Source organism: Gossypium arboreum, chromosome 3, assembly GCF_025698485.1.
Source record: "Gossypium arboreum isolate Shixiya-1 chromosome 3, ASM2569848v2, whole genome shotgun sequence".
Lineage (NCBI taxonomy): Eukaryota > Viridiplantae > Streptophyta > Magnoliopsida > Malvales > Malvaceae > Gossypium > Gossypium arboreum.
The window spans coordinates 17,161,083-17,185,978 of NC_069072.1; the positions used below are offsets into that span (position 1 = coordinate 17,161,083).

A 24,896-nucleotide genomic window follows, 5' to 3' on the forward strand; every position below is an offset into this window, starting at 1 on the left:
TCTCCTTATTTCATATTGACAGCCTTTTATATATGGTTAATAACAAAGAAAAGAGTTCTAATAGAATTCCTAACTTAGAGTTTATGAAGGAAATAAAACCTAATATAATAGAGAAAATAAGTAATGATATAGTAAATAAATAAAACCAAAATTTCTATTGCAATAAAAGAGTCCATATCAAAATGCATACCCAAATATGAGTATAAATATAACTTTCAAATACACAAAAAAACATAAAAACCCAAATCAGATACATACACATATTTAACACTCACAACTGAATTTGAGTAACATAGATTTTTTATATTAGAATATGAAGACCAAGTGATATTACTACCATTCCTATGTGGTAGATATTATGATGCCATCAGTAGATAAAAGCATATTACTACCATTCCTATGTGGTAGATATTATGATGCCATCAGTAGATAAAAGCAATCTTCACAAAACAGAAGATATTCTTCGTTTTAGCTGTTGGTTTTCTGGTGCTGTTCCCAACATATGTGTTGAAGTTAACCTGCATGCAGCACATGAAACAGTTAAGGAGCAGACCATGTAGCGCAAGTCATGCTGATGAAGTGCATGCAACTCGTAAAAGGTCAAGCTGCTATATGTTGTCCGGATGAAATACAGCAGCATACAAATGTACCTGATGTTATTCAGATAAAGTATTTTTGTGTAACAGGCGACCTGTATTTGATTTGACAACTTTTTGACTGGATAAAGTTTAGTCAACCTAAGCAGCTTTAGACAGTCCCTAGTTACTATTGAGGTGTTTTTTGTGCAAGTTTCTTTTAAGCAAAAATTTATTGCCTTTCCAATGTAATAGCTTTATATATGTATTTTTTCTTAACATAGATGTAAAAGAGAAGTCAAATTTTGTTTCTCCTTCAACATCTAAATTTTGCTTCTATTTTTCATCTTTCAACACAAATTTTAGTTCTTTTGTTTTTTGTTTTATGATAAAAAACCCATCAAATGGTATCAAGAGCCTGTTGTCTTTGAGGACCTTGGTTGTGCTTTGTTTGTGAGTGAATCGTGTTTGAAAGAAAAGAAGCAGGAGCTATTTTTTGTTGGTTTGTTTGGTTGCTGTAAAGATCACCTGTTTTTGCTGGTGAAAACTACAACATTTGGGCTGTGAAAATGAAGACATATCTGCAGGCACATGACCTATGGAATGTTGTTCTAAATGACACATAGTCACCACCCTTGAGAGCTAATTCGACCATAGCTCAAATCAGGCAGCATAGTGAGGACATTGCCAAGAAGTACAAGGCTATGTCGTGCCTTCAGAATGGAGTTCCAGATGTCATTTTCACAATGATAATGGTTTGTGACTCTCCAAAGTAGGCCTGGGACAAACTCAAAGAGGAGTTTTAGGGGTCAGACAAGACTAGGCAGCAACAATTGATAAACTTGAGAAGGGACTTCGAGAATCTAAGGATCAAAGAGTCTGAAACCATCAAGCAGTATGCTGACAGAATCATGGTCATAGTCAACAACATAAGATTGCTTGGATATGATTTTAGTGACAAGAGGATAGTTGAAAAGGTCATTACAACTCTTCTAGAGAAGTATGAATAAAAAATTTCTTCTTTGGAAGATTCGAAGGACCTATCAGCTATACCTTTGACAGAGCTGATCAATGCTCTTTATGCTCAAGAGCAAAGGAGAGCCAGCATACTGAAGGAGCATCAAGAAGGTGCCTTCCAAGCCAAAAGCAGACCAGCCTCGAGCTCCTCTGCATACAAATGAAAGGAATCCTGGTCAAGCAAGCCTAGATCAAATGGTGAAAAAAGATATCCACCCTGCCCACACTGCAGAAGGGTAAGTCATCCGGGTGAAGTATGTTGGTTCAAGCCTGATGTGTAGTACAAATTTTGCAAAAAGATAAGCCATACTAAAAAAGTCTGCAGAAAGAGACAAAATCAAACTCAACAGCCAAGAGCTGAAGCTCAAGTAGTAGAGGAAGATAGTGACCAAGAAGAGCAAGTTTTTGCAGTTTCTTGCTCAGTAGCTAAAGGAAAAGCCATAAAGGGATGGTTGATAAACAGTGGTTGCACAAACCATATGACCTCTAATGCTGGCATTTTTAAATCAATTGACAGAAGCTTCAAAATAATAGTGAAGGTTGGAAATGAACACTTCACCAAAGCTGAAGATAAAGGAGATGTGTTGATAGACACTCCTACAGGTACCAAACTTGTTACAAATGTCTTGTTTGTGCTTGATATTGATAGAAACTTGCTTACCATTGCTCAGCTGCTTGAAAAAGGATATTCAATAGTATTCAAAGGCAAACAATGCTTGATCAGTGATCCAAGTGAATCCAAGCTCGTGTCAGTGATCATGGGTGACAAAAGCTTTGTTGTAAACTGGAATTGGGACAAGAATGAGCCAAAGGCTGCTACCGAAGATCTTGTAACAGATCAAGCTGAAGCTAATCAAAATGGTCCTAAAATGGATATTGATGATGAACCAGTCAGGGGCACTAGACCATTGGCTGAGATTTATAAAAAAGCTCAAGTGACTACAGTTGAACCAAACTGCTTTGAAGAGGCTGAAGCTCAATAAGGTTAGAAACAGACTATGGTTGATGAAATCAGTATGATTAAGAAGAATCAGACTTGACAGCTAGTTGAGAGACCAGCAAACATGAAGGTTATTGGAGTGAAGAGGGTGTTTCGAGCCAAGCAAAATGCTAATGGTAGCTCGAAGAAACTCAAAGCAAGGCTGGTTGTAAAGGGTTCAGTCAGAACTATGCAGCATGCAAACCAATGAGGAGTGTTGAAGTTGGCCTGCATGCAGCACATGAAGCAGCCAAGGAGCAGACCATGCAACGCAAGTCATGCAGATAAAGTGCATGCAACTTGTAAAAGGTCAAGTTGCTGTATGTTACTCGGATGAAATACAACATACAAATGTACCTGATGTTATCTGGATGAAGTATTTTTGTGTAACAGGCGACCTGTATTTGATCTAACAACTTTTTGACTGGATAAAGTTTAGTCAACCTAAGTAGCTTTAGACAGTCCCTAGGTTACTATTGAGCCCTCTTTGTGCAAGTTTCTTTTAAGCAAAAATTTATTGCCTTTCCAATATAATAGCTTTATATATGTATTTTTTTTAACAAAGATGTAAGATAGAAGTCAACTTTTGTTTCTCCTTCAACATCTGAGTTTTGCTTTTGTTTTTCATCTTTCAACACAAATTTTCGTTCTTTTGTTTTTTGTTTTGTGATAAAAACCCAACAATATGGTTGTACTCAAAATTTTTGCCGTTAAGGCATTGATGACTTTATTACTAACAGAAAACTATTTGAAATTGAAGAAGCTCCTTTAAAATGTTTCCAACAAATTTTCCTCCAATATCAGCATCCAAAATATTTAGTGATTTCCACTTTAAAGAAATCACACCAACTCAACAAGGCAAAACAATTCATTAAATAGTTTGAAAGAGAAAAAAAAGGTGAATGGTTTGAATTAATCCCATACAGCAAGCTGTTTAAATTTTGTGGAATAATTTGTCATAAAATAAATGACAAAAGTTTGGTTAAGATCCATGTGTAGAGAACCGCAAGAGAAGCACCAACCGGGATTGTCACAGCCCAGGATGTCACGATCTCTCGCACGGTCTCAGCTCGAACACTATTTAATCCCCTCGCAAAGCCGACTCCCATGACAGCTCCGACCAAAGTATGGGTTGCTGAGATCGGCAATGCCAGCTTTGATGCAAAGAGAACGACCGAAGCAGCTGCAAACTCAGCTGCAAACCCTCTAGTTGGTGTGAGCTCGGTGATCTTCTTCCCAATAGTTGCTATCACTCTATACCCCCAAATCAAAAGCCCTGCAACAATCCCGAATCCTCCCCATGCAAGAACATCATTTGGGATAACGATCTCAGCGCTGCTGGCACCACCTTGAAGAATCGATAATGCACCAGCTAGAGGCCCTATTGCATTTGAGACATCATTTCCTCCATGGGCGAATGACATGAAGCAAGCTGACAATACCTGCATGTATCCAAAGACCCCATAAACTATTTCCAGTTGGGTGCCTTTAGGCCCTGCGACATCCGAGAGAAGGCCAAGATTTTTAGTCTGAGTAGTACTCTCTTGTGGCTCTGAGTGTGATGAAGCTGACTTCTCAAGGAGATGACCGAGCTGTTTTCTGATAAGATTGTAAACTAGGACTGCCCCAACTGCTCCACAACCCAAAGCCTGAGCAAGAGCTATTGGAAAGCTCTTATTTAATGGAAAGGCTGCAAAAGAAATCCCGGTTACACCCAGAAAAACTGCAATCGGCGCCGCTGCAGCCGCTGCTTGTCCCGGATTGCGTGCACTGTAAACAAACTAAGAAAACCAGAAAACACGTTGTAAGGACAACTGAACAAGGGAGATCCAAGAAACTTTAAGAAATTGAAGCCTCCTCATGAAGCACCATAAGATGTTGGACAAATATTTCTTCAAGAAACAGGCAAATTTAGGAAGCTAGCTAGGCTGGTTTATATTCCAAAGAGAAAGAACATACTCTGCGGATGCATTTGTAGACTAGAAATGACACCAATGCTCCCATTACAGGTGAGATAACCCACGATGATGCTACCCTTGCCAAAGACGTCCAGAAAACAGCGCCAGCTCCACCATATGCGAGCCCAAATCCAACCATTGATCCTACTATACAGTGCGTGGTGGAAACTGGCCAACCGTAATAAGATGCAACCTGGGCAATACATTAGTAATACGTTATGAAATTACTAGAAGCAAAAACTGGATGATGCAATTAACTTGTAAGTGATAGATGAACAACTTGTTTCAAAGCCTGGCCATTAAACAAAACAGAAACCATATAGTTAAAAAGTTGCTTCTATGAACATCTTCAAGTATATTTTCTATATAATTGCTCTTCCTCGCCCTCTATCCTATCAAATTCGTATGAGCAATTAGAGATTCCATATAATTGTTAAAAGTACAAATGAATTGACATTAATAGGAGCCGAACCGGAAAGAAAATACAATTGACATATACGATGTCAATTGTTGCAGAGCTCTTGAAAATGAAAAGTGCTTCCTCCTCCTCCCCCAAAAAAAAATAAATAAATAAATAAATAAATAAATAAATAAATTTGATGTTCAAAGCTATGGGGGCAAGAGGCAACACAAGCAAGTACTTTTACAGATTGATCAATGCCCTCCAATTTCATTCCAATAAGGCTAACAATTAAGGTCATAGTTCGCTTTGCTAGCAAATAGTTTATGCTGTTGCCATATTGATTCAATGTCTTCAAAGATAAACAACAAAAAACATAAACAAAAGTATGAAATTGAGAACAAAGTTGGCCAAAAGAAAAGCACCTGCAACCAAGTACCAGCAGAAGCGAGAGAAGAGAGCAATCCAGCAAAAAGTAGAGTATCCTTCCCCTGGAACATGTTAGCAACAAGGATCCCATTCTGCATTGTACCGGTCACATGAGTTCCCATCAACAATGCTCCAGAGAACTCCAAAATGGCCGCCGTTACAACAGCCTGACGCAGGGTCAATGCACCTGATCCCACTGAAGTTCCCATGGCATTAGCCACATCATTCGCTCCAATATTCCAAGCCATGTAAAACCCAAATAAAAGTGTGGCATATGATAAGAACTTGGTCTTCACGCCAACACCTTGGCCTAAAGACTTCATAAAAAACGGAAGAGTGAGAGCTGCAAAGGCTATGAATATAGCAATAGCACAAGCAGTTCTGGAAGATATATTAAAGGCTTGAGCCATTCCAGGCAGGTACTCTTCATTGGGTTTAGCATCTTCTTGCCGAGTTCCAAGATGGATTGCTTCATCGTTTTGCTCTTTCCCACCTTCCGCCTCAGCGAAAGAAGATATATTAGCACAAGGGTGCGTGCGCCTAGAGTTTCTCAAGCTCAAGATAGGGAGATAAGGCCTAGTTGGAACTTGGAAAGGCCTCAACATAAGATTCTCTATCTTGGGAAGTCGAGGTTCGTAGTGACGGCATTTCAGAAGACGTAGATGAGGATACCGAAGAAGGAATGCATCAGGGGAAGTGGTACTTCTGGCACAAGGTAAACAAGAGAAGGGAGTCATGTCTGAAAAGAATAAAACTAAGTAGGTTGAGAGGTTGTAAAGAGAGAAAGAGAGAGAATTAAACAGGGGAATTGTTGGTAACCATGGAATATGGTAGAGAAAAGGAAGTAGGTGGTGGAGGAAGAAGACTGGTGGAGTGTGCAACAATTAGATTTAGAGGTTTTCTTTTGGAATGGATAATTGGGAGGGGGGGTGATTGCTTTGGTCTTTTCGATTTGAATGAGTGGTGGGAATGGCTTCGTAGAGTACCTTTCTACTCCATCCATACATCTCCTACAATATTCACATAAAATTTAAGCCCAAATATTGTACACTATTTTCTAATATATCCAACATGGGGATCAGATAACTACATCATCCAGATGGCTAAGCTATCTTTGTTGAAATTAAATTTGATTGATGACCTCCTATTTCATATTTTAGTGATAAATTCCTTTTTTATATATATATATATCTTTGATTAATATGTCTTCATTTTTCCCTGAATTTTCTTTATATTTTCTGACTGAAACAAGACTAGAATTTTATTTTATTTTTGAACAAAGAAACAAGACTAGAATTAAACAAATATTATAGGGGTAAAAGGTCTGAGACACTCTTAAATAAATAGAAAGTAATTTAAAAGATAAGTAGAAATCAATATTTAAAATAAGCAACTATTTGTTAAAGAGCAAGATACGCCCCATCAAATTGGGTCCTCACCCTGGTAAGACTTACGAGCATTGTCAAGTTGAACAATGCTATGAGTGTGAGTGTTAACGTCCTGATTGCCAACATAATACTACAGTATGCTTCATGCGGCTATAAAACATTGGGTTGTCACAGAGGCCTTGGTATGAGAATATGTAGTTCAAGAAGGTTTGTTGCCCATGTAGTTTTTGCAACTGCCTGATACTCAGCAATTGTGTTTGCTTCTTGAGGAACATCTTACTAAATTCAAACCAATGTAGCTAGTACTGGAGACATGATTAGTTAAATCATCAGCCCAACCATTGTCTGCATGTTTATAAAGATTGGTCTCCCCGTTCTTAATAATACACAAACCATATTAGTTGTGTTCTTGTGATAAAAAAAACAAAACCGTTTTAACAATATTCAGATGGATTCATTACAGGGAAAAAAAAGAGAGGGAGATACTGAGTCTCATAAAAGACAAACGTTGCAATTTGCCAATTATCTTTCGGTAGTGAGTGCCATCTATTGGCAGAGCTACATCAGTTGTTTGAAGTTCTTGTGACTCACTCATGGGTGTTTGAACTCTTTTGCTTTCCTTCATTCCTTCTTCATTATCAACATCATAAATGTAATTTGATTACGACAAAACGAGACTATCAGAATTCCATAATACCTCAACACTGAAGAAATAGTGTTGGTGACTTGAGATCCTCAATGAATATTGTTTGTGAAATTGAAGAAATGATTTATGAGACCTCAAAATTCTATAAATTCCAATAAAAGCGATTAGTATACCAAACTCTAAAGGCTTATATTAACATTTGTTACTTTATAAAAAATAAATAATTTTTAAATTAAATTGATGTTAGATTAATTCGTGGCAATGATTTAATTAAGAACTAAATATAAGTACATATATAGAGATTCTATTTTATTATTGCTTCATATACCAATCTTGCAAGCTAGCTCCAGTGTTCATAAGCATCTTCACTAAAGAATATATTCGGCCATCACCATCCTCGCCTTCCATGATCTTACTCCCCCTAATCTCACAGCATTACCGGTACCGACAATCTTAAAATTAAACCTTCAACACCACCAAGTCCCCGAGACTTTCAAACTATTGTCCATCATCATAATTCACTGCCTTACCCCATTTTCTCTATATCGAATCACCTTTGCGTGGATTCAACTCAACAATGGAGACTAATAAGGAGCAGCCCAACAAAAGAATCAAGAATCTATAGAAGCCAACTTACCTTGTCTTTGGGTGTTGGTAAATTATCCCCCTTATTATATATTTATTCGTTTTTTTTCTTTATTTTATTTGTATTTAGAGGACAGAGAGAATTTAAGGCTTCATATTTTAGTTCTTAGGTTATTCGCAAACTATTAAGAATTTAAAGTTTTTATGATGATATCGGTCATATGAGTAATTTATTGTTTTTTTTTTTTCGAAATCTAATGTTTTATTGTAGCGATGTTGCTGCACTTTTTTTTTTGACAAAATATCAGTTAAATTGATTAAATTAAATCAAAGATGATCAGTTAAAATTATTTTCAATTAATTTAATTAGTTATGTCGGTTTAAATTATTAACTTAATTCGATTAAAATCGAATAAATTAACTTTTCTAATTATTAAAATATAGTCTTATAATTATACTCAACTCAACCCAATATAAATCTAGCCCAACCAAATACTCAACTCAAAAAAATAAATATAAATTGAAAACTAAACCCAACCCAATTTAATAAGGGTTAATTACACCAACAGTCACTCAATTTTGGGTAGTTGACAAAACAGTCACTTAGGTTTCATTCCAATCACTCAACTTTTGAAAAATGACAAAACAGTCCTTTGTGCCATTTTCCGTTACAGAAGTAACGACAAAGTGACATGGCAGATGACGGCTTGCTTGGTGTCATTAATCGTCCAGCTGGCCGGTTAGCACCAATTTAAACAGCCATTTAGTGTTTGAGCAGTAGATTCAAAAGAGAAGAAGAACAAGAAGAAGAAGAAGGAGAAAAGAAAAAATAGAAATGCTTGGAGTGATTTTGGTGTGCTATTGTGGAAACCCAGCCAAATTAAACACATCTTAGTCCAATGAAAACCCAAGTATGAGGTTTTTTGGGGTGTAAGAAATTTAGGAGTGGGTTTTGAAAACCATGTCATTTTTTCACCTAGTTTGATCGACCATTGACACCCCATTCACGAATTGTGTTGTTGGGTCTTTTGAAAAAAGTGAGGACATTGGAGGATGCAAGGAGGAGGGAGAGAAAAACATAGTTTTTGGTGCTTATAATTGTAACTATGTTGCTATCTTTTAAACCCTAAACCAGCTTATGTTATTATACATGGCTACTGGTATACATGGTTAACCAGCTTATGTTTTGTAATATTGTTGCTGGTATATTGTTGCTTATGTTGTTATACATGGAAAACCAGCTTATGTTTTATAATATTGTTGTTGGCATATTGTTGCTTATGTTGTTATACATGGCTGCTAGTATACATGGCTAACCAGCTTATGTTGTTGCTTACAAACTTCAAAGTTGAAAGATTTGAAATGGGAGAATATGTGGTTGTTGCTTACAAATCGTTTTGTAATATTGTTGTTGCTTACAAATGGTAATGGGAGATTATGTGGTTAGAAAGTTGTTTTGTAATATTTGATTTCATTTCAAAGTTGAAAGACTTGAAAGAATATTTAATCATCATTTCATTTCATTTGTCTTTCTCAATGCTCATATGTTAGAAGAGATAACATAGAAGAAAAAAAAAAGAGAAAAACTTTTGTATTTCTCAATTCTCATACATTTGATTTCATTGCCAAATTGCATGGATCAATGCTCGTATATTAAAGCCAAACGTCAAACTATTTACAAAAGGAAGGAAAGACAAATTATTGCCAATTTTTCCTACAATTCAACATAATTGAACAGATGTGAATTGTAGGTAAATTTACAAAAAAATTCAGTGACTATATGCCTAAGTTTAGATAACAGTAGCAATCATAGGTAGATTTACAAAAAGTAATCTACCTTAGTTAATAAATCAATAGCAAGTATAGGCAAATTTACACAATTTCAAAAAGTTAACAAAATAAGGTCAGTTCACAATGTCATCATTAGTTTGTCATAGATGACTCTTGAGTAGAAGGCATCCATCTAACAGTGGTTGGTTTCCTCTTGCATGAAAGCTTTTCTCTTGAGGCAACATCTTTTTTGGTGAGTTAGGGCATATTGTTGATGAGTCGGGCAGTTTGTAGCTGAGTTAGGGCAGCCTCCTGCTGAGCTAGGGTACTCTCTTGTTGATTTAGGGTAGCCTGTTGCTGAGTTGAGGCAACCACTTAGTTGTGAACACCAACTTTGTGTCTTTTGACTTGCAGGAACAAGTGAAATTTGTCAAACAAATTCATAACTTAAGTAATATAATAAGAAAATGTAGATGACTTACTGGAATGTTTTGGCCAACTTTCCTTTTGCAACTCCTCTTATTGTGGCCTTTTTTTTTTTCATTTACTGTACCTCATGTCCACCCCTCTCTTGCTCAACCTTTCTGTTGTTTGTGGTTCATCAGTTTCTTTCCTTCTTACCTTAGTAGGTCTACCAGGTGGCCTTCTTAGTGTAGGAGGCAGTATTGACAGCATGTTTGACAAAGATAACCATTGTTTAAGACCCTTTACTAGCTTTATGAAGCTGGAGTAAATGTCAAGTTGGGTTTGCTTGGTGTACCAGTTTGTACATAAGTCTATAGGAACTCATCGTTTAGATGAATGAAAGCCAGTGCATGCATGCAAGGGATGCCAGTGAGATTCCAATTCCTGTAGGAGCAAGAATTCTCAACTAGGTCCACAACATGCTAATTGCCTAGACCACATTCAACTTGATACCTATCCCCACTAGTAGGTGATGGAACACACCTAAAAAAGTTACAAAAAAAAATTAGTCACTAAAACAACATTGTGACCAATCCCACCAGTAATCATACATAGACATACACCTAAAAAAAGTTACCGCATGCATATTAAAAAATAGTCAACAACATATGACCATCCCTATCAACAATCATATACAAACAAATTAAAAAACACTACATGCATATTAAAAAATAGTCAATAGCATGCTACCAGCCTTACCAACAATCATACACAGATAAAATAAAAAATGCTACATGCATATAAAAAAATTCTCACTAAAATAGCATGTGACCAGCAATATAAAGGCAGAATAAATGCATCAGAAAGATTAAAAAGGGTAACTTTACCTCAATGAATCTTTAATATTGACATCCATCTTTTTCTTGATCTTTGGACACAACATTCCTTTCCATTTTTTAGTTTTTTCTTTCTTGACAATCAACAACATAATCTTGGTCCTTACTATTTCCATCATAGTCAGAATAGGTTTCTCTCTTGCTTTCAGTATCATCTACCAGTAAGCAACATAAAGGATTAGTGAACTGCTAATGATTAGTAAGAAACATAAAAAATAGGGGTTTTCCTTGTTAAAGGATTCAGAAAGATTATTCACCAACATGTCAGAATGGCTCCTAATTGAGAAGTGAGACATTGACTAGTGAGTAAGGTTCTTTTCCTTCAATCAATCATAAGCATGCTGATTGGTTTTCTTTAGTTCATCCATGACATCTTCAAAATCCCTTAGAGTGCTTGCTTTTGCAACTTTCCAAAGAAAATCTTTCAATTCCTTTGTTCAGAAACCAGTTTTCTTGAAATTAACATGTAGGTGTCTAACATAGTGTCTTGTTTCTGCATTAGGAAACAAGATATATATTGCTTCTAAAAGTCCCTACAAATAGAACAAATAATTTTAATTATTTAACAAATTCTAAACCCTAAATAGAAACAACAAAAAAAATAAACAAATAGAATTTTACCTTTTGTTTGTCAGACATGAAAGATATCTGGTATGAACTCACAATTTCCAAGTCTAGTGCGAGCAACTCCAAGAACCAGAACCATGATACTTGGTTTTCACTTTCGATAGCAGCATATGCAATAGGATGTATATCATTATTTGCATCTATCCCAATAGCTGCAAGTAAGTAGCCACTATAGTAACCCTTCAAGAAACATCCATCTAAACCTACTATCCTCCTACAACTAACCCTATAGCCATCTTTGCATGCCTGTAGACAGACATACATCCTTTGAAACAACATGTTATCCAGATTATAGATTATTTTTGTTCCCTCATTTTGGGTCCTAACCTCAAACAAATACTAATAAATCTTATCATATTGAGCCTTATGAGCTCATTCAATTAATTCCAATGCCTTAAGTTTAGCCCTTCTACATTTGGTTAGTAAGACTATGCAACATAAATCTCTTTTGACATATTGTTGTAATGATTTCAGAGAATAAACAAGATCATCAATGAATTTTTCTTTATAATGTTGACCTATCCAAGCTAAGGTTACATTCTTATTTTTATAGACTTTAAAACAAGTATAGTTAGGGTTTGAACTCCTAATTTGCCAAGGCTGGTTAGTAGGGTCATTAGGGTTTAGTTTAGAGGCCTATATGAACCAAGAACATTTTTCACTGCAGACTACCTTTAACCTTTTTAGATCATTTTTAGGAAATTTAATAAAATAACTATTCAACCTACCATACTATTTGACAGCTTTTTTGAGACTGTCTTTGGACTTAAATAACATTCCAACCTTAAGTTTAGGATTACTCATGTCATTCTTTAGGTTGAACTCAGGCCAATTTTGGCCATCTGAGTCAGATTCATGTGCACTATCTAACTTCCAGAATCACCACTACACACAGTTCACCTACTTCTATATCATCCATGTTTATTCCATCTAAATTAACTCTTATCCTATTAGACACATCACTTTTAGATACATCACTACCAGACACATCAGTTTCAAACATTTCTTCTTCACTCTCATTAAAATTGTCATTAATTAAACCTACCAAACAAATTACTCATTAATAAAAGCAGATAACAACCAAACCATTTAATACAACATAGGCAAACATTTTAACCATTTCTGTCAGATAATAACCGATACAAAAATAATTTAATACAAACACAACTATTTCTGTCATGCACATAGCAGACAATAACCAAACATTTTAACCTTACACCTAGGTAATGGCAAACAATAACTAATACAATATAGGAGGTAAATAATAAAATTGATACTGCCATTCATACAATATAGCAGCTAGGATACAAACAATGGCAGATACAAACAACGAACATCAATTTGATACAAACAATAAACATCATGCACATGGTATACCATACACATTATTTGCCATTCACGTTAATAACCAAACCTTAATCTATCGTGCACATTAATAATAAATGAAACTAAAATTGAAATAACCCTAAATCCAAAATCAAAATCAAAATCGAAATAACCTAAAATAACATAAACCGAAATGAGCCTAAATCCAAAAAATAAAAAAAACTAAATGTAGAAACTTACTCGTTATAGTGGATCTAACAACATTGACAGCTTCTCTTCTATTGACCATTGTCGCTGAGAACCAAAAACACTGATAGGTTTCTGGTTTTGTCTTCTTTTTTTCCCCAAACGGAAAAGACCAATCGATTTCTAATCATATCCCTTGTTAATCGATTATCGAACCAATATTCTAACCCTAAACCAACCTTGTTAATCGATTTCTGAATAAGTTTCAAACGCAAACCAACTCAAATCACAATCAATTTTTTTCCCAAATCGATTTTCTTTTCCTCCCCCCTTATCACAACCAGTTTCTAATTTTTTTCCCTAAACCAAAATAACCCTTCAATTTTTTCCCCTAAACTTGCCCCAAACCAAGATACATCAGCTGTTTCACCAACGTGGCAAGTTAACTTGCCACATCAGCAGTCCCACACTAACGGAAACTGTTAATCAGTGACTATTTTATCACTTTTTTATAATATTAGTGACTATTTTGTCATTTTTCAAAAATTGAGTGACTAAAATAAAACCTATGTGACTGTTTTGTCAGCTAACCCAAAGTTGAGTAACTATTAGTGTAATTTACCCATTTAATAATTATACCTGGTGGCAATGGCTTAAACAAAATTGTTGATAAAAGAAAAAGAAAAAGAAAGTGGTGGGGGAGAAAGTGTTTGTAAAAAATCCTACTTGGGTCTGTGAGAGAGCAGCATCTTCACATCACATGCCTAATTATATTATCGTCTAATTTCAAATTGGGTTTTGGTAGTGGAGCTCAAGCTATTTTTGGCTTTAAGTTTGACTGTTTCACTTTTAAAACTTGAATTTGTACTGTTATAATTAATTAATCTGGCTCATGTTTGATTACTTCTGCTTCAACTTTGAATAAAGAGAAATGAGGTGCGAGTTGTTGAGATTTTTGTTTACTCATGGTAATTTGATTTCATGTCTCTCTTGCTGTTGAGACCAGTTTTTTTGGCATCTTTCACTTTTTTTTTTTTATTTATTTGTTGTCTTGGTATTTTTTTCATTTGTTTTGATCTGTTTGTATTAAACCTGATAAAAAAATTACAAAACCAACAAACTGAACGGATCAAATTCAGTTCGGTTAGCATAAAAATTAAATTTATTAGGTTATTTTTATAAAAATTGAACTAATAAAATGCATACCTTTTAGGAATATATCAAGCATTATATCTATACTATTATTTAAATTTTTAGTTAAATTAAGGTCATGAGACAAACTTAATTAAAGAAATTACAAAATATTTTTCGCAATTAAAATAAATTATACAACCAATAATTTAACATTTCTATGTAAAAGCAATTTCTAATTTAAAAGAAATATCAAAATTATCAAAACACACATGAAGACCAACTACAAGTGGTGTCATACAAGATAATAGTTCATACAAAGATATTGATTTCCAACACAAAATCTATCTAAATATAAAGAGATTTTATTAGTAGATGATATAATAATGAAAAACAAAATGATCCCAATGGCTGATCGTTGCGCGTGTAATGGAACTGCAAACATAAGAATTTGATAATCACCAGACCAGAGAATCGCTATTCGTGCATTGGATATGGCAAGCAAAAGAATTTTCAAGCCAAAATTTATTTCTATAATGCAATTAAGAGATAATGGAGATGTCAGAATTTATTCTATGATGCAATGGAGGTAGTTAAGCAATGACATGGTTTTATATGGCGTGTATTTCTTTTTCCTTTTTAATAATAAAGGAAGCAGCGTGAAGAAGCTTCATCTCAATCTCATGTGGTTTGGAGCAGGGACGGCTGAGGCATGGCAAGGAAGGAGCGACGGCGGCCGCTGTGCAAAGCTGGGCAAGTCGACTGTACAGACTGGGGGTCGGGTCTGTGTCCGGTATGGGCGGCGAACGGCCAGGCGGGGCTGGCAGCAGTGAGGCAGGGACGGCTCCAGGACAGGGGAAGCTGCAGCTGAACGGGGAAAGAAGGAAAGAAAGAAAAGGAGAGGGAAAAATTGTTGGCCAAGGACCTCTAATTCTTTTGGTCACGGTATCGACGTGGAGAATAAGGAGGGAGACAGTGTGGAAGGAGGCTGGTAAGTAGATGAGTTCACACAGAAGTAGTTGTGTATAAGGGTTTTGAGAGTGAAAAATGTCGAGGATTCAATGGAGGGTCCAATCAAATCTACAATAGGTGTTTTTAATTATATATTTCATTATTTCTTATATGTTGTTTTAAATACAAATGTGTAATTTTCATGTGATAGAGTTTCTATTGTAATGTATGTTTATATATCAGTGCTTTCTAAAATTTAATAAAGGATTTCGGGGCATCCACTATAGGGCCACAGGCTTGCTCAATTAGTACAGAAATTTTAAATGGGCCGTACATTGCTTGTGTATTATTTGGAAATTTCATTTGGGTTTGGTATTAGGCTTTTGATACTTTTCTCTTTTGAAACCAGCTTTTTGATAAGTAAATGTAATACATATTAGATGTGTTGTTTATTTCTATTTTTGTATTAACATTTTCCTTTCCTTTCACCCATGATGTATTTTGTGATTAAGATATTAGCAATTTAATAATTATTGCTAGCATGCAGTTTTAAATATTCACGTCTTATATGGATTTAATTCAGAATAAAAATTTTTGGTTGAAATTAATAAACTAAAATTTTAGTTTGTCAAATGGCACTGTTTTCTCTGTTTTAGTCTGCTCTTTGTGATACGTTTTTGTTCTTCTTCTCTTTCTTTTCTTTTCCGCAAAATATTTTGTTGACCCTTCTATCTGATTGTTCAAGTCTAATCGCATGGAAAATAAAATGGCAAACTTGAATCTTGAGGAAGGAGAAGATGAGGCCTGGTTATTCAAGGAGGAAGCAGGATTGGTCAAACCAATATTTGAGTACTGTATTGTGGGTTATTTTTTAAAGACGAGTGTTGTCCATTTTCAGGTGATGAGAAACACCATGGCGAACCTATGACACCCTTTAGGAGGCTTTACCATTTTGGATATGGGGGAGAAAAGATATTTATTCAAGCTTTATAACCAATTGGACTTAAATTGGGTTATAAATGGCACACCATGGACCTTCAACAATCATCTTCTGATATTCGATCTATTGAAAGAAGACAAGGATCCTACAAGTGGCATTGGCTTTCTCATACTTCTAAGTTCAAATTCATGACTTTCCACTGGGTTTTGTTTATGAGAATATCGCCAAGCAATTTGGGAATTTCATTGGAGAATTTGTGGATTATGATGCAAAATAGCCGAACTGGGGCTATAAAATTTATTTACAAATCTGAGTTAAGATTGATGTTCGAAAGCCTTTAAAATGTTTTAGAAAATCATGCTCACTTCTACAAAATTTACCTATTCCATATTTCAATATGAAAGGTTATCCTTGTTCTATTTTTTTTGTGGTGTCTTGGGCACAATGATAACTTTTGTTACGTTCTATTAACAATAGGCAGAAAGGACATGGAATTAGGCTGGGAGCTGTCTTGCATGCGCCGACAAGGAGGGCAATCATTGGAACTAAAGTTTGGCTGAGAGAATATGGTAACAATGTTGTTTTTGGAAAAAAAATCTAGAATGGGCAATTAGGGGAGTAATTATTTGCTAGAGAATCTATCTAGGCAGCAGGTGGACTGAGCTCACAAACTTGATCTAATTCGTGGCTTAAAATTGGAAGGAAAATCAATTGTAATTGATGAAAAAAAAAGGAGAATATCCCAGTGGGGCCGACTCAATTATGATGGAACATGATATGGAGGAAAAGCTGTTAGAAGATACAGAAGAAAAAAGAGACCACATGTCTTGATTCATACCTCAAATGTTTCTGACATTTCTGATTTAATGGTGCATAGTGATGGACACACATCAACTACTCAACAAAGGATATTGACGGCCATCAACAGACAGGCCAACTAGATACAATGAAGCTCCTGTGTTAGAATATCTGTGCGTTGGGGAGTTTACGGGCAATCAGAAGACTTCAGCATATACTGAAGGTTTATCGTCCCCAAATTATCTTCTTCATGGAGATAAAAGTCAATACAAGACAAATGGAGAAAATTTGAAGGAAATGTGGTTTTTTAAATGGGATTGATGTAGCTACTAATGGTACATGGGGTGGTCTTTTTTTGGTATGGAATACATATAATACCATAATTTTTAGAAGCTACTCAATAAATCATATTGATGTTGAAGTACAAACAGACGACAATAATGTGAATTAGCAATTTACAGGGTTTTATGGCTCACCAGATGTGAGTTTTAGAGAAGATTCTTAGAATCTTTTGAAAGAAATTTGTTGAAGAGATCAGGTTCTATCATGGATGGTTTGTGGAGACTTCAATGAGATCTTATATTCTTTTGAGAAAAATGGAGGATTGCCACAAGAAGAAGGACATATGAGAGTCTTCTGTGAAACTTTAACTGAATGCCAATTAGAGGATTTGGGATATATGAGGCTTTGGTTTATTTGGGAGAGGGGTAATCGGTTGGAGAATAATATTCGGGAAAGATTGGATACGAGAGTCATGAACTCCGTATGGTTTTTAGCTTTCCCAGATTTCTCAATCACTGTCTAATCACTGTCTGCTGCTTATACACACTAATCAAGAGGAAAAGAGATCGATAAAATATGGTTTCAAGTTTGAAGTGTGGTGGACTAAGGAGGAATCATGTGATGGAGAAATTAGGCGATTGTGGGAAACAACCATGGACATATAGCAAATCGTCTCAATACAATTGGAGAGGGTTTGCAAAAATGGGTAAAAGGGTTAAGGAATGAAAAAAAGAAAGTTTCAAGGAGGCTTTGCGAGCATTTGGAATAATTGAATGGGGAAGAGAGAGATGATGAGACAATTGAGGAGATAATTAACACAAAACTATTTTTGAACATAGAGATTGATAAAGAGGAAATTTATTGGGAGCAAAGGGCCCATGCTAATTGGTTAAAGCTTGGTGATTGAAATACAATTTTTTTCCATATATTTGCTTCTCAGCAGCGTAGAACAAATCATATTCAAGGTTTGAGAGGATCTGATGATCAACTTGCTACTACCAAGGAAGAGTTGGATAATATTGCAACAGAGTACTTTCAAGGATTATTTACCACAAAAGGTATAGGTAATCTTGAATGTATTTTGTTAGGAGTTAAATGAAGCATTACGAACAACATAAATCAATTCCTCATGGCAGAATATAATTTAGAGGAAATTTATATGGCTTTGAAGGATATGGCCCCAACAAAAGCACCAGGAGTTGATAGCCTACCTGCTTTATTTTTCCAGAGGTATTGGCATATTGTGGGTCCTTATGTTGGCCAATTTTGTCTTGATATTCTTAATAGAGGTACTTCTATTGAATCTAGTAATTCTGCACAGATTGTGCGTATTCCAAAAATTGAACACCTTAATAATCTATTACACTTTAAGCCCATTAGCTTATGTACTGTAATTTACAAATTAATTTCAAAGATTGTGGGAAATAGCTTCCAAAAAGTGTTAGATGTTTGTATTGACGAATCTCAAAGCGCTTTTATTCTAGGAAGATTAATTACAGATAATGTTTTGGTGGCTTATGAAATTCTCAACGCCTTCAAACAATGGAGAATGGGAAAGATAGGATATACGACACTCAAGCTAGACATGAGTAAAGCCAATAACAGAGTTGAGTGAGATTTTTTTTCGAGATATGATCTTAATGTTAAAAAGTCCTTTGCAAAAACAAGTGAGTAAAAATTATGTTTCTAAAATAAAAATAATAATTATGTAACCCCTCAAACCAAGCCTAGATGTTATAACCCAATCTGAGCAATTACATGGGCCATGAAGATGGCCAAAACGTTTTCATAAGAAAAGTCCATTTGTCCTTGAAACATGTCATTTTGAAAATATCAAGTTCTTTTCAATAAAATTTATTTGTTCATTTTATTAAAATACTTGAGTTATAACTTAGTTTTGAAAACACATTTGCAGTGGATACTAATTCTTAAAAATGTTTAATGATCATTTAAAACTGAAATCCAACATAAGAAATCCATGCAATAATTCCAAAAATATCATAAAGGAAAATCCCCATGCCATAGTCCACAATTTAAATAAAGTCCCCAAAAGTTATTAAAACAAACCCAAATCAAAGTCCATAAAACTCCATAAAATGGAATAAAGTCCATAATTTATTATAAAGTTCACATCTGAGAGCATTACCGAAAATCTGCATCCGAGTTCTAATTACGAGGATCACCTGAAACATACACATAAGATGGGTGAGCTTATAAGCCTAGTGTGAGATCATCAAATTATTGTAACATACATAAAAACACATCAATTAAAAACATCCATTTCAATATATATATCATATTTTTAGAAATCTCAGATCATCATATATACGCATACATGAATATATCGAGGCATGCTTATGTAATAATGCACATTTTGAAGAATGTCCTACCCATCTCTGCTACACAACAATATCGAGTTCTCTAGAACTCGTCCATCCAATAACATACCATTTGTGGACAAGCTACCACATAATTGTCTATAAACGACCATATAATTGCAGATAAACTGCCACATAACTTCCACATTTCATAAAATACACCCCATGCATGTTATATGGCCATTTGTCAAATTTAATACATATAATTCACTTTTCACATTTTTCACTTAATAATGCTAATAATCTCACATAACACATATTTATCAATTTTACACTTTTGCATGTAATCATGCCCATATTTTCATATATCACATAATATTCACTTTTATTAACTTAAGCATACTTTAATATACTTTTCATATTAAATCATAAATCTCATCACATACACATAAATCACACATTTAAATCATCAAGATACCAGATAAGCCATGTATCATATAACATATAGATGATATTTGCACACATGTCATCATCACATACATTAACATATCACAAAACATACATTTCATGAAATTAATGGGTTAGGATCACTTACTTGGGTTTCTTCTTGATGAGTTTTTCAACTCCTCTTTGAGCACTTAATGTACTCTAAATTTATTATTTAATATCATATTATTAAAATGAAAGTGAAAATATTACACACAAATTAAAGATTTAAATCCCACACCTTATATTGTAGATTCGATTGCCACAATCCTTTTTAATGATTTCACTTGGTCTATCTCGCAAGACAATCTAACATATAAGTAACGTTTATTAATTAGGATCCTTTGATATTATTTTTTTCACTTAAAAGATTGATTATTAGAAGTCTCATCAATGTTTACCCCACGATTTAAGACTCTCGAAAGGAGGATTTCCAATTGCAAAGTTAGAGGTCTCCCCTACTAATATTGTTTGGCCCTTTAGAGTTGATATGAAATTGTATTAGTATAATAATAATTATATAATAATATATTATGTTGACACTATAGCACTATACCATTCAACTAAGATATGAAACCTTTAATTGAAGGATTTTACGATCCAAATAACCACACTTGCACTTGATTCAATACGGAATGGTCGATGAATCAAGAAAGGAATGAGATCGATGATTTGAGTGATTTAAATGATTAATGGAGTGAAGAGAAAATGTAAGTTTAATCAATTAAAGAGTCGGCAAGTGAAAGGGGAAGAAAAGAGAAGAATCTCGATCATTGGCAATGGTGATGTAACAGCCCTTTTTTGGTAAAATCAGAACAGTGGTTTCGGGACCACAAATCAGATTTCGAAAAAGAAATTTATTTTAATATTATTTTATGATCTACAGTATGATAATAATGTCGTATGGAAATTTCATAAAGAAATTTTACTGATTATATGTTTAGTTTGATAAAAGACCAAATTGCACAAAGTGTAAAAGTTGAGTTCTAATAGCTAAAGGGACTAAATAGCTATGAAATTCAAAATTTGAGGTCCTTAAATGGAAAATATACCATTAAAAATGCTTAGTTGTTAAGGATGATGATTCATCCATGGAAAATAAAATAAAGAAAAGGATGAAATTGGAAAGTGAAATAATAAAAGATGATAAATGATAAAAAAATGAAAATATCATCAATTTTATCACCTTCTTCCCCAAAAATACATGAAAACCCTAGGAAAGAGAAAACAAGGTTTCTTGGCTTAATTGGGTAAGTAATCTTGTCCCGTTTTTAGTAATTTTTATATTTTCGAGATCGAAATAGCTTAATCTATCTATTTTGGGGATTAATTTGTAAAGTTATCAAAGTATAGAAATTTTTTCATGGATGTAAATGCTGAAAATTTGAAATTTATGGTAGAAAATGAAAGGTTGTTTATAGATAAATAGCTTTTATAAAGTGAATTTTGATTAAATTATGATTTTAGGACTAAATTGTAAAGTTGTAAAATTCAAGGAAAAATTCTGAATTTTATGAAATACATGGGCTGTAAATTTTATATGTAAAATTTGGCTAGGCTTGGAATAAAGATTAAATTGCATGAATTTCATTTTCTGAGCCTAGGGGCGAAATCATCATTAATTAAAAGTTTAGAGGCAAAATGATAATTTTACCTAAGATGTGAATTGGATTGAATTGAGTATGAATTTTATTAAATTAATGTTAAATTTACTCGTATAGATCTGAACAGACCAAATTCAGAGTTAGAGAGAGGAAAAGAGAAAGTGTCGAATTAGTAGATTTTACATACACGAACATTTATTGATGTAAGTTCGTGTAACTAAATTGTGTTTATTTTTATGCTGGAATTGAGTGTGGTATGTGTTTATATGAATTATATAAATGTTATAAATTTATGAAATAATCACATGCCCATTAATGTTTAGAAAATGATAAGTTCCGTTTGAATAATGAAATTCGATGGATACATGATTTCCAGAATTGAATGTGGTCCTGCATATGTTGCGAACAGAGTATAGCTTGGACGAGCAATCCTGTTATAAGCCCACTCGAGCATCCTATTATATAGTTCCTGCGAGCATCCTAATCGGTAGTGATTCTGCATGTGTTGCGCATTACCATAGCTCTTTGTGAGCATCCTGTTACATGATTCGATCCGTTGTGATCTAGCATTTATTGCGAACACAAATACAGCTCTTCGTGAGTGTCCTAACATAGGCTCTTATAAGCTTCCTGACATGGCTCGCTCGAACTTCTTGTTATGCTATCCGGAGCTCCTGTTACATGGCTCTTTGTGAGCTTCCTGATAGGGTCTTTGTGAGTTTCCTGATTAAAAGTTCTTTGTGAACTTCCTATTATAGACTCTTATGAGTTTCTTGGTATAGCCCGGATAAGCTTCCTGGTACATGGCTTACATGAGCATCCTGATATATGGCTCGAGAGTGTGCTTCTTGATTATGTGCCCTTATGGGTACCCCTAAATATGAATTGACGGTTTCTGATTTGTACACTTTGAGTGTACTACATGTGTATCCATCGATATTTCAAATAAATTCAACAGGAAAAATCCTAACATGAGAAAATATGAACACGAAATGAATTATTATATGTATTTGCCTGAAATACATGAAAATGATGATACATGATATATGAAAGTATGAGATGGTGATATATGAACATGGAACTTGTTTGATGAATATGTTCATTTAAGATTATATATTTGTACACTTCGAGTGTATTTTCCCAAGTTTCTATTAATATTTTAATTGATTTAATGAGCAAAATCCTGACATGAATTAATCTGAACTTAAGCCAAAATATTATGAAAATGTACTTGAAATACATGGGTATGAATTATATATATTATTTGAATTCATGATGTGGAAAGTATATGTATATGGGAATTTGGTTATTATTGAGCTTATACATGTTTCTTGATATTTATATGAGATAGTATGACTTAGAAACGAACTATTACCCGTATATACATGAAGTACATGGAAATGACATTATCTGATATAATGATGCATGAATTGGTTGTTACATGAATGTGGACCATGCTTGATGACTTTGTTCATCCATGATTAAGGACTATTATATATGATTACTTGGCTAACATGATGAGGATATATGTTTAGGGCTTGTGATAAAATTGGTTGATAGCGCCTTGCATGTTTTTTTTTAACATAAATATATGGTAAGTTATTTACCATGTTATACGAACTTACTAAGTATTTCATGCTTACTCTGTTTTATTTTCCCTTGTTCTATAGTAATTCAGAAGTTCGTTGGATTGAAAGCATCAGTGGAGATCACTCACACTATCCATCGGCCTATCTTGGTATATATGGTAAATTAATTATGGTTATAAAGGCATGTATAGGTTAATTAGCCAATGTTGGCATTTAAATGTTTGGGTTATAACTAGCCATTGGAATGGTTTGTGGTGAACATATTTTGATATATATAAATGAGGCTATAACATGTTTGGTGTGTGCTTAAATGATTGATTAATAGAAATCATGTTGGCATATTGAAAATTAATTCTAATTTGATAAAATATGCATATAGGTGAATTCGATAAGTTCAGTAAGTTTGTATATTTAATTACATGATGGTAAAGTGTCATTTGATGTGTTTAAGAGCACATTAGTTGTATGTGATGATATGTCACGCATGATACTTGGTTTTGACTTGAATTAATTGTTTTAAAATAGCTTGTAAATATGTTCAAGTATTGGTGTAAGAGGAAGACCAATTGGGTGAGAAATGTGGCTTGGAAAATAGCCTATTTTTGTCCACACGGGCAGAGACATAGGCATGTGTCTCAGCTGTGTGTCTCTGCCATGTGTGACATACGACCTAGCACATAGGCGTGTGGATTGACCATGCGACCCAAGTCAGAAAGTTACACGATCTGAGACACGGGAGTGTCCCGGGCTGTGTGAGCCACACGGCCTGACCGCATAGGCGTGTAACCCCTGCATCTAGAAAAAATTTTCTGAGTACCCAGTTTAGTCCTAACTCATTTCTAATGCATGTTTTGAACCTTGGGGGTTCATATAAGGGACTTTATGATTGATTTCAGACATGAATACTGTATGGTGTAGAATATTTGTTTATTTAATCTGTAAGTTCTGGTAATGCTCTGTAATCCTGTTCCGGCGACGATTTCGGGTTAGGGGTGTTTTAGGCGGCGACGGTGGTTCAACGACGACGATAGTAGTAAGTCAATGGTAGTCCAACGATGGTGAATTAGCGGTCCGGCGGTGGAGGGCTATGGGGTTTCAGTGAAAAAGAGGGGGAGAGAGGAGTAAGAAAAGAAAATAAGGTGGAGGAGAAGGATTCACTGTTGTATCTCAACGGCAGTCGGTGATAGGAGGAAGGAGGAGCGAGGAGGTACGGTGCTTATAGTGGCTAAAAGGTGTCTTGATGATGGTACAATGGTCTATTATGGTGGAGGAAGAACAAAGACTAAAGAAAAATGGTGGTTTCTTTTTTCGAAGTTGAGAGAAAATGGAGGTGAAAGAAATGAAAAAAAAAGGGAATATGGGACAATGAAGGAGGTAGAGATGACAATAGGAGTGGTAAGCTTGGTTAACTATGACCAGGTTCATTGAATCACAAAAAAAAGACAAGAAGTTGAGAGAAAATGGAGGTGAAAGAAATGAAAAAAAAAGGAATATGGGACAATGAAGGAGGTAGAGACAACAATGGGAGTGGTAAGCTTGGTTAACTGTAACCAGGTTCATTGAATCAAAACAAAAGAAATGAAGTTTTGGAAAGGGAGGGAGATGTGGAG

General features: G+C 34.6%; 2 protein-coding genes across 2 annotated transcripts; one reads left to right on the plus strand and one right to left on the minus strand.

Moving 5' to 3' along the window:
- Positions 1-416: 416 nt before the first annotated feature.
- On the plus strand, positions 417-2,575 carry LOC108475890 (uncharacterized). The gene is made up of 5 exons (XM_017777866.1): positions 417-539; positions 1,202-1,330; positions 1,382-1,575; positions 1,691-1,828; positions 1,918-2,575. The coding sequence occupies exons 1-5, from the start codon at positions 417-419 to the stop codon at positions 2,573-2,575; spliced, it is 1,242 nt and encodes a 413-aa protein (XP_017633355.1).
- Positions 2,576-3,318: 743 nt separating this feature from the next.
- LOC108467223 (inorganic phosphate transporter 2-1, chloroplastic) lies at positions 3,319-6,373 on the minus strand. Its single transcript, XM_017767811.2, has 3 exons — positions 5,355-6,373; positions 4,531-4,722; positions 3,319-4,352 (listed from the first exon to the last, which is right to left on the minus strand). Exons 1-3 carry the CDS (start codon positions 6,093-6,095, stop codon positions 3,528-3,530), a joined length of 1,758 nt encoding a protein of 585 aa, XP_017623300.1. The 5' UTR covers positions 6,096-6,373; the 3' UTR covers positions 3,319-3,527.
- Positions 6,374-24,896: the final 18,523 nt, after the last annotated feature.

Coding starts and splice junctions, on each gene's coding strand:
- LOC108475890 (XM_017777866.1), top strand. CDS start 417: ATGCCATCAGTAGATAAAAGCAATCTTCACAAAACAGAAGATATTCTT. Junction 1,331..1,381: donor TCATTTTCACAATGATAATG/GTTTGTGACTCT, acceptor GAGGAGTTTTAG/GGGTCAGACAAGACTAGGCA. Junction 1,829..1,917: donor CCTGCCCACACTGCAGAAGG/GTAAGTCATCCG, acceptor AAAAGTCTGCAG/AAAGAGACAAAATCAAACTC.
- LOC108467223 (XM_017767811.2), bottom strand. CDS start 6,095: ATGACTCCCTTCTCTTGTTTACCTTGTGCCAGAAGTACCACTTCCCCT. Junction 4,723..5,354: donor CTGCTGGTACTTGGTTGCAG/GTGCTTTTCTTT, acceptor TGTATTGCCCAG/GTTGCATCTTATTACGGTTG. Junction 4,353..4,530: donor TCTACAAATGCATCCGCAGA/GTATGTTCTTTC, acceptor TGGTTTTCTTAG/TTTGTTTACAGTGCACGCAA.